The sequence below is a fragment of the Gallus gallus genome, chromosome 18 (assembly GCF_016699485.2).
Source record: "Gallus gallus isolate bGalGal1 chromosome 18, bGalGal1.mat.broiler.GRCg7b, whole genome shotgun sequence".
In the NCBI taxonomy this organism is placed as follows: domain Eukaryota; kingdom Metazoa; phylum Chordata; class Aves; order Galliformes; family Phasianidae; genus Gallus; species Gallus gallus.
The window spans coordinates 5,609,430-5,628,853 of record NC_052549.1 but is presented as its reverse complement, the minus strand read 5'-3'; the positions used below and the strand labels follow the sequence as shown (position 1 = coordinate 5,628,853).

At 51.0% G+C, this 19,424-nt stretch overlaps 3 protein-coding genes across 7 annotated transcripts; 2 read left to right on the top strand and 1 right to left on the bottom strand.

Annotated features, from left to right (window-relative positions):
• The first annotated feature begins 61 nt into the window (after window positions 1-61).
• Window positions 62-9,548, top strand: LRRC45 (leucine rich repeat containing 45). Of its 3 annotated transcripts, XR_005840610.2 has the most exons (19): window positions 62-295; window positions 457-518; window positions 638-754; window positions 878-948; window positions 1,227-1,405; window positions 2,022-2,150; window positions 2,418-2,530; window positions 3,069-3,127; window positions 3,238-3,315; window positions 4,006-4,141; window positions 4,437-4,514; window positions 4,683-4,794; window positions 4,960-5,030; window positions 5,757-5,849; window positions 6,452-6,544; window positions 7,357-7,530; window positions 7,637-7,784; window positions 8,207-8,459; window positions 9,229-9,548. XR_005840610.2 is itself a non-coding variant. In XM_025141622.3 (18 exons), exons 1-18 carry the CDS (start codon window positions 76-78, stop codon window positions 8,401-8,403), a joined length of 2,130 nt encoding a protein of 709 aa, XP_024997390.2. In that variant the 5' UTR covers window positions 62-75; the 3' UTR covers window positions 8,404-9,548. The 3 variants fall into 3 exon arrangements, 2 of the variants coding, with proteins under 2 accessions (XP_024997390.2, NP_001073224.1); XM_025141622.3 differs by having other exon boundaries at window positions 8,207-9,548; NM_001079756.3 differs by lacking the exon at window positions 638-754 and having other exon boundaries at window positions 8,207-9,548.
• Window positions 9,549-10,314: 766 nt separating this feature from the next.
• RAC3 (ras-related C3 botulinum toxin substrate 3 (rho family, small GTP binding protein Rac3)) lies at window positions 10,315-15,543 on the top strand. 3 transcript variants are annotated; one of them, XM_025141545.3, is made up of 6 exons: window positions 10,315-10,404; window positions 12,555-12,626; window positions 12,883-13,000; window positions 13,629-13,691; window positions 14,155-14,314; window positions 14,894-15,543. In XM_025141545.3, the coding sequence occupies exons 1-6, from the start codon at window positions 10,370-10,372 to the stop codon at window positions 14,956-14,958; spliced, it is 513 nt and encodes a 170-aa protein (XP_024997313.1). In that variant the 5' UTR covers window positions 10,315-10,369; the 3' UTR covers window positions 14,959-15,543. The 3 variants fall into 3 exon arrangements, with proteins under 3 accessions (XP_024997313.1, NP_990347.1, XP_040505394.1); NM_205016.2 differs by having other exon boundaries at window positions 14,430-15,543; XM_040649460.2 differs by lacking the exon at window positions 12,555-12,626 and having other exon boundaries at window positions 14,430-15,543.
• Window positions 15,536-18,577, bottom strand: DCXR (dicarbonyl and L-xylulose reductase). Its single transcript, NM_204225.2, has 8 exons — window positions 18,491-18,577; window positions 18,325-18,422; window positions 18,088-18,242; window positions 17,072-17,114; window positions 16,676-16,775; window positions 16,462-16,526; window positions 16,262-16,379; window positions 15,536-15,831 (listed from the first exon to the last, which is right to left on the bottom strand). The coding sequence occupies exons 1-8, from the start codon at window positions 18,546-18,548 to the stop codon at window positions 15,728-15,730; spliced, it is 741 nt and encodes a 246-aa protein (NP_989556.2). The 5' UTR covers window positions 18,549-18,577; the 3' UTR covers window positions 15,536-15,727.
• Window positions 18,578-19,424: the final 847 nt, after the last annotated feature.

Below are 19,424 nucleotides of genomic sequence, written 5' to 3'. Positions count from 1 at the left end.
GCGGGGCGGGGCGGAGTGCGGCGGCTCCGCGGCGGCAGCGCCGCGCTCGGCGGCGATCGGTACCGCCCCGCGGCCATGGAGGAGTTCCGGCGGGCCTACGCGAAGCTGTGCGCGGCGCCGCAGGAGGCCGTGCTGCGGCGGCTGCGGGAGCGCGGGGAGGCGCCGGGCCGGGCCCGCCTGGACCTGGCGGAGCAGAGCCTCTCGCTGGAGACGTGCGGGGCGCTGGGCCGACTGCTGCCCGGGGCCGCGCACTTCGCTGAGGTGGCGCTCGGAGACTGCGGCCTGAGCGAGGACGGTGGGCGCGGGGCTGCGCCGGGACGGGCCGGGGGGGCTGCGGTGCTCGGCGGGGCCGCGTCTGCGCCGCCCTCCTGGAGCCGACCCCGTTGCTAAGGGACGGCGTTCCGTCCATCCGGGGCAGGGTGTGAAGTAAACGGCCTTCTGTCTTTCCATACCCAGGTGTGAAACTCCTGTTGCACGGTCTGTGCTCCAACAGCACCGTCAAATCTTTGGATTTGAAGGTGAGTCTGTAAGAGTAACAGCTCTGTGCACGTCCTGTTCTCCTGGGCCTCCGTCTTTGCCACAGCTCCCTACAGTTACCTCGCAGCTCATCTTCGGTGTTACCGATGTGTTCTGATAGGAAGCTGTCGCTGTGGATCGTTGGTCTGTAGCTGCGTGGTCACTTGGAGGCTTTCCTTTCGTTTTCTCTGTTAATGAGTGCGGTTGTAGCAGCTTGACTCGAGCGTCCCACTGGCTGGTGTTTGTCTGCCCTGACAGACTGAAGTCAGCACTGCAGCCGGGGTGCACCCGGTGGTGGTAGATGGGATGGCTGGACAGGGGCAAGGTGTTGCACATTGGTCACTCAGCACTTTTGTTTCAGGGCAACAACCTGCGAACCACAGGGGCTGAGGCGCTGGGAAAACTTCTGAGGCAGAACAAATCCATCAGGAGGTAAGAAATCATATAGGTCTGTTTGTTATTCCTCCCGAATGGAACCTCACGTTGGAAAGGAATGAGGGGTGAGGATGGGTTTGTTGGGCTAGGAGGAATGTCAAGCAGTGCCTGTGGCTTAGGGGAAGGAGTGAGAACTGGAGGTGCCTCTTCTGGGGTTGCAGAGCACTCTGCTCCCTGAGTCTGTGTTAGGCTGGCTGGGTGCTGTGATCCAGGTATCATTCAGGCTCTTGCAGCTGTCTCTTTACAAACTCCAATCCTGTCTGACTTTTCCTTAGCCTAATCCTGGAATGGAACAGCCTGGGTGTATGGGAGGAAGGCTTCTCCTTTTTCTGCCAGGGACTGGGAGCAAACAACTTTCTGCAGCGGTTAGACCTGCGCAATAACCAGATCAACCATCACGGGGCAGGAGAGCTGGCCATGGCACTGAAACGGAACGCCAGCCTTCAGGAGTTGGGTAAGAGTGGCTTAGTTGTCATTCACCTACATGCGTGCATATGCATCTGGGCTCGTTGTAGCCAACCCTGATCTCTGCCAACCAGTGAGCATCGTTCACTGGTTCTTATTAGCCTGGATCACTTTGCATGGTGGGAATTGTCACTGGGATCTGGAACCCATCCTGCAGATGAAGATTCTGTGCTTGGAGAATCGTATCTATTTGTGGATCCATTAGCAGGCCTCATGCCCAACTCTGGGACTTACTTTACACTTGCGGTGCTCTTACTAAGGAATTTTGCTAGAATTTAATTTCAGAAAATGTGGCTCCTGGTTCTTTCTCAGCCACAAGTTGTGGTTGTGGAAGGACAGCCCATGAGATGAAAGTACCTTTTGTTGTGTACCTTTTGTGTGGCTTTCTGCACTTCAGATTCATTTTTGCCTTCCTGCTTTGCCAGTCATTTTCCCTCTCTCTCATTCATCTTGAAAAGGGAGGTAGTAGTCACTACTGTGTTCGTGCTGAGACCTTATGGGATTGGTTAGCCATGCATATATGTATAAAGAGCATGGCTTCTCCTGAACCTCGTGTATTTCAGCAGATGTGTGGATACTCGGGTGAAAGATTGCTTTCTGTATAGATTTACGTTGGAATAACATTGGGCTTCTGGGAGGCCGAGCTTTGCTGAACTGCCTGCAGAGCAACAAGACCCTGAAGAAGCTGGAACTGGCTGGGAACAACGTTCCCAGTGACATCCTCAAAGCTGTGGGTAAGTAGGACTTAGAATTATAGAATTGTATAGGTAGGAAAAGACCCTTCAGGTCCACTTATCAACCTAACTCTACCAAGTGTACCACTAAACTAAGTCCCTGAGTGCATGGGAGAGAGTCAGTAACTCTTCTCCAGTCTCAGCACTTGGGGAATATAGGGTACTTGCTGCTCCAAAAGACAGCTGTCCCTCCTCCTCTCCATTTCTCAACAGCCTGTACACAGTTCTCAATGTTATTTCATTGCTCTCCTGTTCTCTCTGCATCAGAACAAGCCATGGATCACAACCGGGACCGTCAGACTATCCTCAGTGAGACACAGAACCGAACTTCTGTGCTCAGCAAGGAGATATTGAATCTGAAGGATGAGAAGACCAAGCAGGTCAGCAGTCCTACATCAGCAGTTCAAACTGGTCGGCTGGACTCAAGTGCCTTCCCTCAGTGTCCCCATTGTGCACCCAAAGATGCCTGGATGTGTTTATGAGCAGTACACAGCACTGTTCAGTAAATAGGCACCTTCCTCTGAGCTAGATTGCCCTGGAATCAAATCCATGACAGTACAGGTATTGGCACATCCCCTGCTGAGCATATTCACTCTGGATTCTGAAGGAGTCCTGGTGATTTTCTTCGCCCATATTCATACTTCTCCTTTCTTCTTTAGTAACTGGTTCGATGGTTTCTGAGCAGTGAAAACTTAGAAATACCACTCAGTTTTCCTTCCGGCCTTCAATGGTGCGGAGCCCTGCAGTTAATGACCTCAATCAGATGTGTAGATGAACCCCTTCAAACCTGCACTTTGGTTTCTTCCAAGAGAGTGGCTTGAGCTGTCTCCTGCTGTCATTAGGAAGAGAAAGTTGACAAATATAAATGCTTCAAGCTCGGGCAGTTCATTTTTTCATGGGTGTGTTCCTTGTTCACAGTTCTTGGATTTGATGGACACTATAGACAAACAGAGAGAAGAAATAGCCAGGAGTGGCAGGTGAGTTGGATTTGAGTGCTTTCTGTTGTTGGATAGCAGCATTGGGCCCTTCCCATTTCCTGACAGCAATTAACCACCCCTTTTATTTTTGCTTTCTTCCCCAAATGCAGAATATCTGCGGGACGTGTCAGCCAGCTGCAGGAAGCATTGAATGAGCAGCACTCTATTATGAATTCACTAAAAGCCAAGTATGGAGGAGGAAAGCCTTAACCTTCCCAATCTTTTGTGCTGTACAGGCAGTGCTGAGCAGAGCTGTTAAGGGGCTAAGCTAGAGTGGCTGGCTTAGTATTTCACATAATCATATCTGCAGTAATATCCAGAAATGGTCGCCAGATCACACAGTGCATTGCTGTAAGAGCAAGTGAATTACAGAGAGTGAACAAAAAGAAAAAGGGTTGTGGAGATGGGGGTGTTTTCCTCCCACACTTTGCAGTTGACAGTATTCTCTGAGAGCCACTGTAGACGTGGGGGAGCATGGCCAACAAGGTTTTGTGTTCAGGAGCAGCAAGCTGGAACTGCCTGACAGTGCTGTTAGGCTGTGTAGAGCTGTATGTATGTGAGAGTGGTTGGACTTCAAACACTGATGGTAGCAGTTAGTTCAGCTAAAAGTGGTTTCACTACATGGTGCCTCAGAGTGGACGTGTCCTCATGTACAGAGAAAGCAGATCACTTTCACAGCCCGTGTTCAAAATTCTGTCCCTAATTTTAAAGAATTGTGCAGTGGTGTAAAAGAGCCAGCTTTATTCTCCTCTGAGAGTGGGCAAATCACCTCATTGAAAACGGGCTCGTGTATGTTAGCACCTTGTATCACATAGCGTATGGTGCTCTCTTGAAGTGTCTCCCTTAGAAAGGGCTCTGGAAAGTGTTTCTCTGTGCAGGCTGCAGATGACTGAAGCTGCCCTGGCGCTGTCTGAGCAAAAGGTGCACAACCTGGGAGAGCTCCTGAGTGCCACGAAACAGGAACAAGCCAGCATGGCTGAGCGCCACTTTGCGGAGCTCCAGCAGCAAAAGCAGGTGGGCTGGGTCAGTCCTAGTCAGGTTTGGGCTCTGGGTCATACCTGCTTTGCGTGGGTTTGGGGGATGCTGGTTGGGTTAGGCAGGCATGACTCCTTCCAGTAGTGGGTTTGCCACAGCTGCTGTGACAGCCGTTCCTATGGAAATGAGACAGATGAGTGTGAGGGTGGAGAGGAGCTGTGGCATTCGTGGGTGGGTTGGATTTAGTTGGGTGCAGTGTTGGTGGTGCTAACTTGGTAGTGCAGAGAACTAAGGTGAGTATGTGAGTTCTTCTTAATTCTGCTGCTGTCTGCAGGAAGGTGCTGATCGGGAAGGCAAGCTTTTCCGTGACTTATCTGCCAGCAATGAGAAGAACTTGTTTCTAAGGAACCAGGTAAGAAAGGAGGTTCAGTGTTGGGAGGTGGGACCTGGGTGGTATTTTTCTCTGCTCCACATATGTCCTCTGCTTTGGCTCCTGTTTGTCTCTGCTGATTGTTCTGTACAGCTGACTTGCTCTGCTAATAGGAGAAGAAACTCCTTCGTGACAGTGATTTCCTGTTAGGTGGATGAGTTGGAGAAGAAGTGCAAAGTGCAGCAGGATCAGATATTCCAGCTAAAACAAGACTTGACCAATACAACAGCAGAGCTGAAGCTGCGGGCCGTGCAGGCTGAGGGTAAGTGGAAGATTAAAAGCAGCTCCTGTGGGCACCCATGGAGTATCATTAGCATCAGTGAGTCAGTGGTGCAGGGCAGGGAAAGAGAAGGCTCATGGTGTGGTGTAAATGGAACCTACATGGCAGGAGTGCCTTCGTTGTGATGTGCCTGCTTTTCATCTGCAGAGCGCCTGGAAATGGAAAAAAGAAGATTTAAACAAAGTCTTGAAGACATGGAATCACTTCGCTTAAAAGAGGTAAGAAGGGCTTTTCTGTAGGATATCTGTAGCTTCTTGAGGTTCACCTCTCTATGATCCTGGCCATTGGAGGCCATTATTTGCACTCCAGTTTTAAAAATGGTGGATTTAGACTTACTGTTTGAATAATAGACCATTTCTACAAGAGCTTAACTGAAGAGATCACAAGGCACTCTATCTGTTAACAAGTTTTGAAGCTCATAAGGATATAAGCCAGAGTGGTATGTGACTGCTAAAGAGGCAGGGGGCTGGTCCTTGTGTCAGTCTTGCTAGGCATAGTGTTAATTATGAATAAGCAATCTTGTCCTGCTCATTGAAATCAAGATACATTATTAGAACGAATTAAGATATACCTGCTCTATGCTAACAATCCTCTAAGGGGACTCAGCCCGCTCGGATCTTCTCTGTCATGTTTCTGAGGGACAGAGAGGACAAGAGGCTGTGATGGGCTCTCTTTGGAATGCTTATGGAGGTGTCAAATCCCTTAAAGATAAAAATGTCTCCATAGATTTGGAAATCTTGTAAGAAAAGACATAGGGCAGGAGGATGTTAGCTACAGTGCAACTAGAAAATGATTCTCTGGTCTTTTGTACCACTTGAAGATAGGAGCTCATTAAACGTTGCCTGGAAGGGATGCTCTTTTTCATGCTCAATGGCCATGCTGTTATGCTTGAAGATATGAGTGATTTTCTGGCACTTGTTTAAATGTTTTCTGCTGCCATGCAGGTGGATCACTTGACACAGCACATGGAGGCCAGTGAACGTTCTATGCAAGACAGAGTCCAAAGGCTGGAGGCCATCAGGATAGCCCTGGAGGAGGTGAGAGGGGGTGCATGCAGGTGGGAAAGGAGGAGCATGCCACAGGTGCTCCGTGGAATCTTCCAGTGCTGACTATGTAAAGACTGTCACGTGTGATGGGTTAGGAACAAAAGACAGCAGCTGGGGCATTCAGTTTACCAACTAAAACTATTTTAACTGCTTCTGACTAAGGAGTGAGAAGGTTCCATGGAGAAACTCGTAGATTGCGTTTGAACAAAAATAGTTACCTCGGAACATGGTTAGATTCTTATCAGGGTTGGCTCTCTAGATTTCCTGTAGGGAATCCCAGGCCATGTAGCATGTTTCTCCTGACCTGTTCCCCCACCTAGATCCACTGCTGCCCTCTCCTATTCCCTAGTCTTTGGAAAGATTCACCTGTTACTTCCCCCTTGTTATAACTGACATTTTCACTGAATTTAGATGGCAATCTCAGGGTGAGGAAAGGTGTAATTCGGTCTCGTTCACTCTGTCCCTGAGTGACAGGGGCAGCTGTGTCACTTTGTAGCCTGCGATTAGGAAGCTGCTGATGTTTTCTGGTCAGTGTTTCAATGATGCAACTTTCTATCTGGAAAATCTCACTTTTCTACCTGTTTCTGTGGCAGGAGCTGAGCCAAGTCAAAGCAGCTGCACTCACTGAGCGAGGCCACGCAGAAGAAGAGTTGATAAAGGTTCGGAATCAGGCACGGTTGGAGGAGGTAAGGATGGCCCTATGGACCCTGACTCTGGGAAGGAGTGAATTTCGCTGCCTGGCTTGTTTTTGCTGTAGGGAGATGATGAGCAATTCCCCTCTCTGGGCTTCACTGTCCAACAAATAGTTTGATTGCTAAGGAAGGAGTTCTGAGAAGTCTGAATTGTCTCCAGAGCGTCCCGATCTGTTCTGTGCTGTCCAGTAGTATCAGAGCTGATGTGGAAATCAAAGCAGAACTTAGATATCTAGGTTAGCAAGTTGTGGAGCTAGCAGCCAGGTGTAGGTGCTGTTTACCAGCAACTCTCCTGTGCTGTTCTGTATCTCTGGACTCAGAAGCATTTCCCCAAATGGTGGCTGCTGCTGCTGGATGAAAAGGCACTGCAGGGTTGAATTTTGTAGAAATAGCAATGAAGTCAACACCATGTAAAAGAGAATGAGGAAAATACAGCAAAAACAGTTAAAATTGTTGCTTATACATAACAACACAGAAGAAAAATGCTTTACAGAGTTAAAACAGAAAAGCTGCTGTTTGTGTTAGAACAGCAGTATGTTAGCCACATACAGCAGTGGTACAGAGAAGGTGAAGAGGTATCATTAGATGTGAACACCAGAGGTGGCACTGGTAGCAGAAAGCAACTTAGATTGTCTCCTGAATGCAAGGGAGTTGTGCTTTATCTATTATAGGTACATCCTGTGCTTGCTTGTTCTTCAGTAGCAGCTGGCTGAACCAAGGCTTTACTGTGTTGGGAACAAAAATGGGAATATCCCTTCACAGGAATGGAATAGAACTGATGTATTTTTTTTCTTTGTATCTTACAGCAGCAGCGAGTGGAACACCTTGAAGAGAAGCTGCGGCTGATGACTGAAGCACGTGATGAAGCTCAGAACTGCTGCCTCAAACAAAAACAAATGGTCGGTGAGGCCCAAGTCAAGGCCAATCAATTGAACCTGCATGCTGATGGACTTAGAAGGAGAATAGAGGAACTTCAGCAGGTAATTTCTTCTGGATTGGGTGGGGAGGGGGGGGAGGGGAAGGAGGAGGGGCAGAACAAATTGCAGAAGTTGTTTGGTTGATTGTGGATTTGTCTGTATGTGTCAGGACCTGAACAGTAAGGAACAGGAAAAAGTGACAGAAGTAAATAAAGTGAAAGTGGAATTACAGGAGCAGATTGGACACCTACAGGCTGAACGTACAGCACAGGAAGGGCTGAGAGAGAAGATTGCAGCCCTGGAGAGACAGCTGAAAGGTGATGGATCCTTCCATGCTTTTCAAATAGTAATGTGTAGTAGCCTACACTGGGCCTTAATCTGAGCTGTGCTTACAGGTAGCGACAGAGGTGCTTCCTACCTTTGAATACAAATCTACCCTCCATCCCACTGTTTTTTGCAGGGATTCTTATCCTCATTTTATAGAGACCATGACTTAGAAATAAACTGTCCAAAGCTGCACAACAGGCAAAATGTTGGGACTTCCTGCATAGTGATGTGTAACATCTTGTCTTTGCAAAACCTCTCCCACTGCCTCGTGCAGCTGAAGGTTTCTTGCAGCTTGTCTTGTGCTTGTTGCTCACCCTGTTTGTGTTGCCTTTGGCAATGCCTACAGCATCTTGTTCCTGTTTGTTCTAGGGACACCCAAATTTTCTGTACCAATGCTGCTTTTCTTTCACAGTCCTGTCAAGTAATCACCGTGAGGCACTGCTGGACAAAGAAGGTGAAATCTCTATGCTGATGGAGAAGCTGAGAATGAAAGAGGCTGACATCTCTAGGATGAAAGAAGAAGAAGCCCAGCGAGCAAGTATATTGCAGAATGCCATCATGGCATATGTGCAGGGATCCTCCTTGGGAACCCACAGTTTGAGGAAATGAAAGTGTGGCTTAAAGAATCCAGGTACCTGCTGTCAGGAAGAGGATAAGCTACTCAGGTACAGCCCCTTTCTTTGTAAGCAGGGCAGTTTTGTCAGAGTGGGGGGACCTGAATGCTTGCAAGGAGAAAACCCCTCTTGTTCTTCAGAAATCTTGCTCCCAGCAGCATAAAGGAGAAGAGGAAGGAGCCATACTCAGCTCAGATAGAGGCTTATGGGTCTGAATTTGTGATGTAGAGTCCTTACCCTGCACTGATACAGCATTTGAAGCTGTTTCTGTGCTCTTTTATACAGTGCCAATCCATCAACATGCTTTGTTATTACCAGTGGGATTTTATGTTCCCTGAAAAGCAGTTGTTCTGAAGCACTTGTTTGGATACAAGGGCTGTTCACAACGCAGCCTTGTAAATGATGGGTAGCAGTGTTTACTGGTCCCTAGATTGGGAGCCATTTACTTTACCCTGAGCCACGGGGTCCAGGAGCTGTCGGAAAGACAAATCTTTGTGTGCCCAGTGGTTATGGATGCAAGCAGTGGCTGACAGCTCACTTTGGCTTTTTGCCTTGTCCCTCTATGACCCTGGCTGTAGTGATGGGCAGCGCAGGAACATTTCTAACACACAGAACAGCTGTATGGATAGGGACTGCTGTGCAGTGTCAATCCATAACCTTGTTGGACGGCTGGGATTGGGCCATGGTTCACACCTCTACAACACCAACGGACACAGAAAGAGAGGAGTCTGTTTTCCTCCTTGTTGTGGAGTTCAGCCCTTTGTTACAGTTCTTGTGGCAAAAATACAAGAAGATTGAATCCCACAATGACCTTTGGCAGAGCTGTCCTCATAGCTTCTCAGGATCCTGGAACCAGTCTGGTTTTGGGCCTTACCCTGGGGGTGAATGGAGGTTCTGACTGGCTGGGGAGAAGGAGTTTCCTTTCCTTGGCAGCAAAGGTCCATCAGATGGCACAGAGAAAGGGACAGGACTCCAGGTGAGCTCCTCCTGCTGCTTTCTCCGGTGAGTCTGTGGGAAAAATGAACGTTTCAAGAGCCGACTGGACCACAGAACTCACCGTGGACTGATTGGTTTGTGTTCTTCACTTTTTAAATCGTTTTGCTGTGCTGTTTTAATAAAGAGCTTTTACATTTTGCACTACCCGGGGCAGTGGCCAGCTGGCTGATGGCTGGAGCCGGAGGGCATCGCTGCTGTGCTGCTACCACCGAGATCCCGTCACTCTGTCCTGGAGCTGAAAGCTCTCTGCAGTGCATGGCAGCCTCGGGGGCGGAGGAGCTGAAGCCAGGTGTGAGCTGGGACTGCTTTGGCTGCCAGCAGAGGGTCTGTGCTGGGAATGGGTGCGCTGCGGCTACGGGGACTGTGCTGTCTGATCCTGCCGGGGTGCATGGAGGGCTGGAAGGGACCACAGGGGGTTCTGCTGCGGGTCTGAACGGAGCTGGGCTCCCCCATCCCTGGAGGGGTTCCTATGGAGACACCGTACGGCAGGCTGGCCGGGCCCCGAGCAGCCATCCCCAGCACTGCGGTTGGAACTCGATGACTTTAAGCTCTTTGCCCCTCCGGGCCGCTCCGTGTCTCCGGCTGCTCTGCGTTTGTTCTCTCGGAGCCGCTCCCTGGAGCCGCTGACCGCACGGCCGTCACGCCGGGAGGGAACAGCCGCAGCGCCGGCCGGCTGCTGCGTGGGGAGCGGTCGGTGCGGGCTGTACAGCCGGGCTCCGCCTTCCGCTTTCACGGCACGAGGTATTCAGCCCCGACACCTCCCGCGAGGCCGCGCCTGCCCGCGGGGACCTCCTTCCGCCCCGCCCCCGTCGCAGGGCTCGGCTCGGCTCTGCTCGGCTCGGCGGCGCTCGGCTCTGTTCGGCTCGGCTCGGCGGCGCTCGGCTCGGCGGCGCTCGGCTCGCCCCGCCCCGCCCGCGCGGGCTGTCACTGCGGCGGAGTCGCGGCGGCGCCGCCATCGCGGGCAGATGCAGGCGATCAAGTGTGTGGTGGTGGGCGACGGGTGAGTGCGCGGCGGCCGCGGGACGGAGGCGGTGTCGGCCCGTCCGCGCCTCGGCCCTCGCGGCTCCGCACAAAGCGGGCCGGAGCCCGGCGGAGCCGATGGGAGGGAGGGCCGGCCCGGCGCGGCCCCGCCCCGCGGCCCAGGCGAGCCGGCTCGGCGGGCGGGAGGCGCCGGACCGGGCGCCGCGACCTGAGGCGGGTGGAGCCGCGGGGCCGGGCCGCCATCCCGCGGGGCCGCCGCGGCGGTTAGGAGGGGCGCGCGGGGCTGCGGGCCGAGCGGGGCCCGGAGGTCGGCGTTCCCGGAGCTCTGCCCATGGAGGGAGCCCGGGCCTCCGCTGCAGCTCCGGGTCGTCAACTCGGGGCTTCGTCTCTGAACGCTGCTGGGCTTCGTTCGCATCTATCTGCGTGCTGCCGAGGGAGCGAGCGCGTTCCTTTGGGTTTAAAGCCTGTCTCGTGGTCGTATCCGTTGGGCTCTCATCGCAGGGGGGGCAGTGCACAGCCTCTCCCCCGCCTCATCTCGATGCTCGCAGGTTTTTCTCACGTCTCCTTTTGTTGTTTGCTTTCCAAAGTGAAACATATCGCTGCTTCTGGCATCCCCGCGCGGCTTGTCGTCCTTCCTGCTCTGTTCTCTAGGCTTCTTCTGCATGCCTTTGGCAGAGAACACGGCTGTATTCAAAATACAGGCGTACGGTGGATTCCTGGTGCTTCCCAACTTTTCCTAGCTTGTCTTATGTCTTTCTCTCCATTATTCCCAATGCTCTGTTTGCATTTCCGATCGCCACAGCAAGCATGGGGCTAAGATGCAGAGAAGTCGGTGTGAATGGTCTTAGGGAGCAGCTGGTCCTTCCATCTTCCTGTGCATACCGCACCCACACGTATGTGTTTGGGGTGAGGTCCTCCAGTTTCCAGCTGGAGGGCCCAAAGAGGCCAGTAGGAGACTTGCCCAGTGCAGCACGGCCTTGTTATAAAGAAGACAGTGACGGTTGTGAGTGGGGCGTGCTGGAATTGGGCTCCAGGTCTGCAGGCTGCTGGTGAGCTTCGATTGAACTTGGCTGAATGAACTTGGGTACCAAAACACTCAAGTCACAGATATGTGCACATGTTAGCAATTGCGTGGTTTCCCTGTGCAGTGGGAGGGAGGTGCTGAATTGGGATCTAAGTTGGACATGAGAGTGTAGTGGAGCATAGCAGCTCCTGATGCAACCTCCCTTATCTGGGCAGGGGTTGTAGTCCAGGGGAGAAGAAGCAGGGTGGGTTGATGCAGTGGTTCTGGCTGTGTGGTCCCAGTTGCAGCACTGTGCTCTCCCTGTGGTCTCTCATCCCTGAAGTCTGCTATGTCTCTTTTCTGAGAATTAGGTAGGGTATAACTGTGTCTGTTCAGGCTCACTCAAGCTCTAACAGCTGTTACTGGCACTCAATATTGGTTTCCCTTCAAAGTTCTCTACAGCTCACAACTTTTACAGTAATAAATGAGCCGTTTCTGCTCCTGTTACTTCACTGTTCTTAGAACTAAGCTTCTCCCTTTCCCTGGAGGGCTAATGGCCCTTCATATCCTAACACAACTGTCAGCCAGCTGCTGTCTCCGAGTTGACCAGTCCCACCTGCCTTTGCCAAAGCTCTGAGCTGATGTTTTAGTGATCTACCTTGGTGCCAAAATCTCTTTCCAAACTGTCAGTAGTCACTTGGAAGTTCACTTTTGTTTATGGACACTTCTTTTTTCATCCTTTGTATATATCGACATTCAATTCCTATGTCTGAAGAGCTTGAATAGTTGTGTGTTGTTCCACGTTTTCTCACTTGCTGTTTGCCCATTTTGCTAGATTATTGTGGATGTGTTGAGGGAGAGCACACCCAGCACATAACCCTAATTTATTTCCCCTGTTGGCCTTGGAACAAATACATTTTGCCTGGTGTTTTGCTGAGGCCAAAGGAGAGGAGAAAAGGAATAGAAGAGATCAGTATCAGATGCATGCTGAGGTGGGGTGAGTTCAGGCCTGGTCCCTGACAGAAAATTCTAGCCTGCTGCAGATATGTTTCCTCATGTCAAGTTTTTACCTAACAGCATTTTTTTGGGTGGGAAAGGGTAAATTTCCCTGCCCCAGTGCTTTCTGCTCTACCCTCCTTTATGCTTGTCACTCTCATCCTCTGCAGAGCTGTAGGGAAGACCTGCTTGCTGATCAGTTACACCACGAATGCCTTTCCTGGAGAGTACATCCCCACTGTGTGAGTAATGTGCATCAGCTACTCTTTCCTCCGTGTGTGTGTGTGTGTGTGTGTGTGTAAGTATAAGTTGGTTTTGTGGGTGAGGAGGCTGTGAACTCCATATATGAGGAGTACGGCTCTGTATGGGAGGAGAGCAAAGTACCCCCATGGGAACTGCATCGCACAGTGAACCCTCCTGATTCATGCCCCTTGGATTTCATATCATGTCACATGGTTCAGAACAAGATTGTCATTGATGGGGATTCTTTTTTGGCAGATTTGATAACTATTCTGCCAATGTCATGGTAGATGGGAAGCCAGTGAATCTAGGCCTCTGGGATACAGCAGGACAAGAGGATTATGACCGACTGCGGCCTCTTTCCTACCCACAGACAGTGAGTACTGGGCTTGGACTGGCTTATGACTGCTCTCATTGGGGGACAGGGAGGCTCCCACGGCCATGAAAGCTGCATTTGTTAAAGTTCCTGTAGCTGTAGCCATAATTCTGGTTGTTTGAGGAGGATGACAGCTGAATTTCTACTAAGAGACTGTCACATTCTATTTCCTACTTTGCAATGGTGTTTGAACAGTTATGGATGTAGGTAAGCTCAGGTGCAAGGAATGGTGTGGAGCTGCTGTAAAGCTGAGCTGTGTTTCATATTCCCACTCTCTTTTGGTGGCATAGCTCACTGTTGGGCTTTGCAAGTGTTGCTTTCCTGGCTGTAGTGATTGCTACGTGGCCCCCACCACCAGGGATGAAGACTGTTGCACTGTTAAGGTATTTATGGTCACAGGCTCTTAACACACTGAGTCTAGTATTGCAAATTAAAATGAGGTCATACACCCAAAGTCCATTATTTTTCTCTCTGAATTAGTTTAGCAACCTTCATGGGGAAGGGCTTCTTACAGCCAACAGTCCTTGCTGTTGAGGGTTTTTTTTGGGTGAGGCTCCCTTTTTCACCCTCCCTCCATTATCTCTAGCTGTTCCTTTCTACACAATTGATCCTCTTCTTTCCCCCACAGGATGTTTTCTTGATTTGCTTCTCCCTCGTGAGTCCAGCCTCCTTTGAGAATGTCAGAGCCAAGGTATTGTATTCTCCTTCTTGGTGGAAGCGGGGAACCAGTGCAGTTCACTGCCTGAGCCAACCCTGTGGCACCTCCAATCCCCACATTTCTAGCAGTCCTATTTTGAGAAACAAAAGTAATAGCTGCTTGGTTTTAAGACAGACCTACTCTTTATTCATAAGTTTTTGCCTTTTCAAATCTGTGTTAAAGAAGATGAGGAATGTCCTAGGAACTAAAATGGAGTTGAAGTACTATGTGCAGAGCTGGCTAGTGTCATCTGTCATGATTTCATGTTTCAGTGACTTGTTACATTTGCACCAGTCTCTTTCTGCAGAGCATACCCAGAATTCTAGGTAGAATAATCCTGTTCAGGTGTTTACACCATGTCAGATATTAGTAAAAACCTTGTTCTTAATAGTAAATGCAGCCTCATGGCAGTGCCTGCCACCATGGCTACTTTTCTCATCGTGCTTCTCTGTTTCAGTGGTACCCTGAGGTCCGACACCACTGCCCAAATACACCTATCATCTTGGTGGGCACCAAGCTGGACTTAAGGGATGATAAGGACACCATTGAAAGGTTACGTGATAAGAAACTGGCTCCCATCACCTACCCCCAAGGTTTGGCCATGGCTCGGGAGATTGGTGAGTGATGTGTTGGAAAGTCTCCGTGGCGTTGAGCTTTTTGTTTTGGAGTGGGTGAGGGACGCTGTCTCCTGGTAGGACTGGAGTGCTTGAGCTGGAGCTCTCTTTCCCCTAGGCTCGGTAAAGTACCTTGAGTGCTCTGCCCTGACACAGCGGGGCTTGAAGACGGTGTTTGATGAAGCCATCCGGGCTGTGCTCTGCCCACCGCCCGTGAAGAAGCCTGGCAAAAAGTGCACCGTGTTCTGAGGGCTGTGGCCTAGGTGCTGGCTCAGCATGTTGTTGTCCTCCGACAGATTGCATATTAGCTGGGTGTTTCTGGAGGGGGCTGGGATGTGTAGGGCCCTTCATCATGTACGAAGTCAGTGTTTTTTAAATGTCTCTTTGATTTAACGTCAGTGTTGATGTGAAGGGGCAGTGGGGGCAGGAGATTAGCTGGGGGCTGTACAGCCCTCAGGAAAGTACAATGGGGAAGGCAAGATAGCTCCTTGGGGCAACAGGCTGTTTTGGCTCTCCTGAACTCCAAGCTGAAAGGGCTGAGACATCCATCCTGTGCTGGAAACACCTGTGTTTCATCTGCAGGTGTAACACGTGCTGAAGATCCTTGTGGGAGTGGGAAGGAAGCTGATATAAGTGGTGGTGAATGACAAGAGCAGCTGGAAGAGTAGAAGGGTCTCCTTGCCCAGCCTACTGTGGCTAACACTTAACAAATTGGTGCTCTATCAGATATGTGCCTGAGACTGTTGAAGGAATCGTAACCAGCCCCAGAAGGGGTCAAAGTAAACAAAATGTGAAGCTGAAGAACTAATCATTAGGTGCTTAATTGGATACTAGCCAAACTCAGTGAGTGAAACAGCCTTGTGCAATCAATGTATTTGCCTTTTTGTGTGCACACCCTAGGACAGCATGGTGCTGCTCCCCCCCATCAGTCTTTAGCAGGGCCTCCCCCCACAATCCAGTCTCTGTAGAGCAGGGCTGAGGTTGTTGCCTCTGTTTTGTTTTTTTCTACTAAAGAGAGCAAAGGAAGCAATGAGGTGTCTGCTAACTTCTTTCCCTTCCCAAGGAAAATGCAGGCAGGCTTTATGGGTTTGGATGGAACAGGGAAAGCTTCTGAAGGGTTGTGTTTGTAGGGGGGAATAGGGTTGGAAGAAAGACAGATCCAATTTCTAATCATCATGTAGAGTGATAAGATAAAACCTTATTTGGTGCAATAAACATTCTCCATGACAGCATATGTGATCTTTATTATATAGCAGCCTTGTAAAGGTAACTTTCTGCCTCAATTCTCAAACAGGTTCCAGCTCTGCTGCCCCTCTTGTCCAGCAACAATGGGTCTTTGTCACTGTTTACTATTCCTTTTAGATCTATGCAATACTAGTATGAAAATCAGACTAGCTATGAAATGCAGATGTCATCTTAGGAGACGAGAAATCCCCCGTCAACCATCAGTGAGCTGCCAGTTGTCATAGCACTCTTGTCACTGAGCAGGAAAAGAATGCTGTTCACCACATCATCCACCTCTGGAATCAAACACAGAGGACATCCAATGCACCCCTCAAATTGTACCAAAAAAACAAGCATCCCAAACAGAATGTCTTTGGCCTCTATGTGTAATTGGAGCAGGGAAATCTCTCTGCCCCCCGGGCTGTGCTTGGCGTGATAATACAGGACAGTGTGGCTGAGAGCAGGACATCCAAAGATCATCACTGTGACCAAATGATAAATACTTAATTCACAGCAACCACCAGCGCTCCCTGCAAGTCATATTCATGAATACTCAACAGAGTAAGTTCATTCTGCTTGTCCAGAGATGACAGGGCTCTAGAACAGGGCAGGTAAGTGTGCCCTGCCATCAGATGCAAAAGGCAATGTAGCTGTGGCTCTGATGTCAGTTAGGAAGAAAGCTTGGATATTAGGAGGAGCTCAGCCTGGCCACAGATCTAGACTGACCTGCAAACTTTCCTAGTGGAATCCGGTTAATCATGGCAGCAGATTTCTGAGGATCACTCCAGTTAATTCTCCCCATGTCGGTCATAACTACTGTGGGATTCACAGTGTTCACCCTTATCTGAGATGAAGAGCAACACACCATGTACCAAACTGCTCTGAGAGGAAACGCTTTCACGCTTCTCTTTCAGAAGGAATCCTACCTTGTGGGGTCCCAGTTCCATTGCCATTACCTTGCTCAGCATATCCAAAGCACTTTTGGTAGAACCTTAAAAGAGGAAGGAAGAATGGGAAGCATTTAAGTGCACAGCACTCGGTCTGGATCACAGAGAGGTACTGCACTCTGTCCAGAACTGGCAGTTGGAACCTTCATGGCTGTGGGTGTCCAGGTTAGTCAAAAATGAAAGGGGCACTTACAGTAAACAGCATGATCCCGCAGGGCACGCTGAGATGCCTGGCTAGAGACATTCACAATTGCACCTGGTAGCCCCTGTGCAATCATCTGCCGAGCAACGATCTGAATAAAATAACAGAAGGATGTCAGAATCTGAACAGGATCAGAGCATGATTCCATCTGGTAGGAATCTTGTGGTAGGCAAAAGAGCAAAAACAGCCACAGGATGCCTTCAGTGTCTCCCCATTGTAAGAGACAGGACCTTCACTCTCTTCTCTGACCCTGTACACTCAAAATGTCAGATTGATTTTGGACGGTGGTCCCCATAGCTGTGCCCCTGCCAGGACACTTCTCTGCTGTGTAGAACAACTTAGTTGTTGCTGCTCGTGGTGACAACTGCAGTGACAATTCATCCTCACCTGAGAAACGTGGAGCACAGCCCGGAAATTGACATCAAAAGACCTACAAATAAATCAGATTTAAAAGTTACGTGGTGATCGCAGGCCAGGCCAGAGAGGAATTGTTCTGAGAGGCAGCAGAGGCCGAATGCTGCTGGTGCTTTGGGAGCACTGGTGATACTTAAACACAGAAATGCCAGGCTGGTTAGCTATAGCAGCAATGGTTAACCGTGTGTTCGTTCAGCAGAAGCAAACTGGGTGGTGGCCTCTGGAGGCATTCAAGGCCAGGCTGGATGTGGCTCTGGGCAGCCTGGGCTGCTGGTTGGCGGCCCTGCACATAGCAGGGGGTTGGAACTGGATGAGCACTGTGGTCCTTTGCAGCCCAGGCCATTCTGTGATTCTCTGATATGATTCTATGATCCTCCCATTTCTAGCAGGACTCTGTTCTTTGGCAGACTCACACAGTACTTCTATTAAAGTTTAAACATTGATCCCTGGGCCTCAGCCCATGGCTCCTCTTATGCAATCCAGCCTTCAGGAGGCTTTGAAACAGTAAATATGCTATAAGAGAGGTAGAAGCAGCCCTTCTTTGAACCATAGTTCTTCCTTGGTGAGGTTTTCACCAGCTAGCACTGCAGAATGATCTGAGCAGCACACATATGCCTTCTGGTCTGCTTCCAACGAATCCTTTATCACAGCCTCACGTATTTGGTTTCTAACACAGGGATAAATCCTGACCCATTTAGAAGGAATCAGATCCACCGTAACCCGTATCCTATGCTGCGGCACATTAGGAAATGTATATACATAGAATTGAAGTAAACAGATGTCATTTTTCACCGTGACCATTCCATAGTCCCTTAGCTGGCTTTGTCTTCTCTTTCTAAATTGCCTTAGCAGCAGCTGCCTCGGTTTAGCAATGGGGCTGGACTGGAAGCTCTGGGGCTGCTGGGAGGTGAGCTTACAACGTTCTGCCTGCTCAGGCCGTGCCTCCTCTTGACGGTCACAAAGAGAGTGAAAGGCAAGGAGGCACTCACCGCTTCACGGCCTCCCGGGTCACCTGCAGGAAGGGCTGCAGCATCGCCACGGCCGCGTTGTTCACCAGCAGCTCGAAGGGCCCCGCCGCGCCCACCGCCGCCTCCGTGGCGTCCCAGTCGGCCAGGTCCAGGCACAGCGGTTCGATCCCGGGGCACTGCGGCGGGGGCCCGGCTCAGCGGCGCCCCGCGGTGCGGGTGGGGTGCGGGGTGGGGGGGGAGGGTCGGGGCCGTCCGTACCTCTCGTACGAGGCTCTCCAGGTCCGCCGCGGTGCGGCTCAGCGCCGTTACTCGCGCTCCGGCCTTGCACAGCGCCACGGCCACGGCGCGTCCGATCCCTGCGGGGAGACGCCGTCAGCCCCGGCCCCGCTCGCCCCCGCCCGCTCTCCCGACCCCCCCCCACCACCTTTGCCGGCCCCGGTGACCAGGGCGCGGCGGCCGCGGAAGCTGAGGTCCGGCTCCATGCTGCGGCGGTGGGAGGCTCCGCAGCGCCGGGACCTGGGCGGTGTTGGGGTCGGGAGGCGGGACCCGGGGGCGGGGCGGCGCCGGGCCGGCAGTGCGGGGACCGCTCCGTCCTCGGGGGTATCCAACGGTGCGGCGGCCGCTGCCTGCCTGGAGGGGGCACAGCTCGGAGCCGTCTCTGAGCATCGGGCGCACACAGCTGAGCTTTCTCGGCTCTGATTCTCCCCAAAGCACTGCAGCGAGAGAGCTCCGAAAACAGCTGGGAGGACACGCAGTGCCCGATCGCTCAGAGCTGCTGCTAAAAGCTGCGGGCTGCCTTTGTCTAACGGTCAGTGCCTAGAAAACCACGTGTAACTACACACAATCCTCTTGCCTGAGGCATAAAGGAGATCAGTGTAGGACTTACAGTGCCAACCCTCTGCCAACGGCCGTGTCTGACCTGGCCTTGAATGCCTCGAGGGATGGGGCATCCACAGCTGCTCTGGGCAGCCTGTGCCAGTGCTCCACCAGTGTTAAAACATTTCTTAACATCTGACTTAAATCTCCTCTCTTTTACTTTAAGGCCATTCCCCCTTGTCCTACCACTATCAGACCATGTAGAAAGTCAGTCCCTCTCCTGCTTGTAAGCTTCCTTCACATACTGGAAGACCACAGTGAGGTCTCCCCCCAGCCTTCTCTTCTCCAACCTACACAAGCCCAACTTACTTGGCCTTTCTTTGTAGGAGAGGTGCTCCAGCCCTCTGATCATCTCAATGGCCCTCTGAACCCCACTCCAACAGCTCCACATCCTGTGAGGTACAACAGAAAAACAGTCCAGAACTCATTAAGGGGTTAAGCTACCACACCACAGCTTACATCAGTGGTAGTGAGCATGGCAG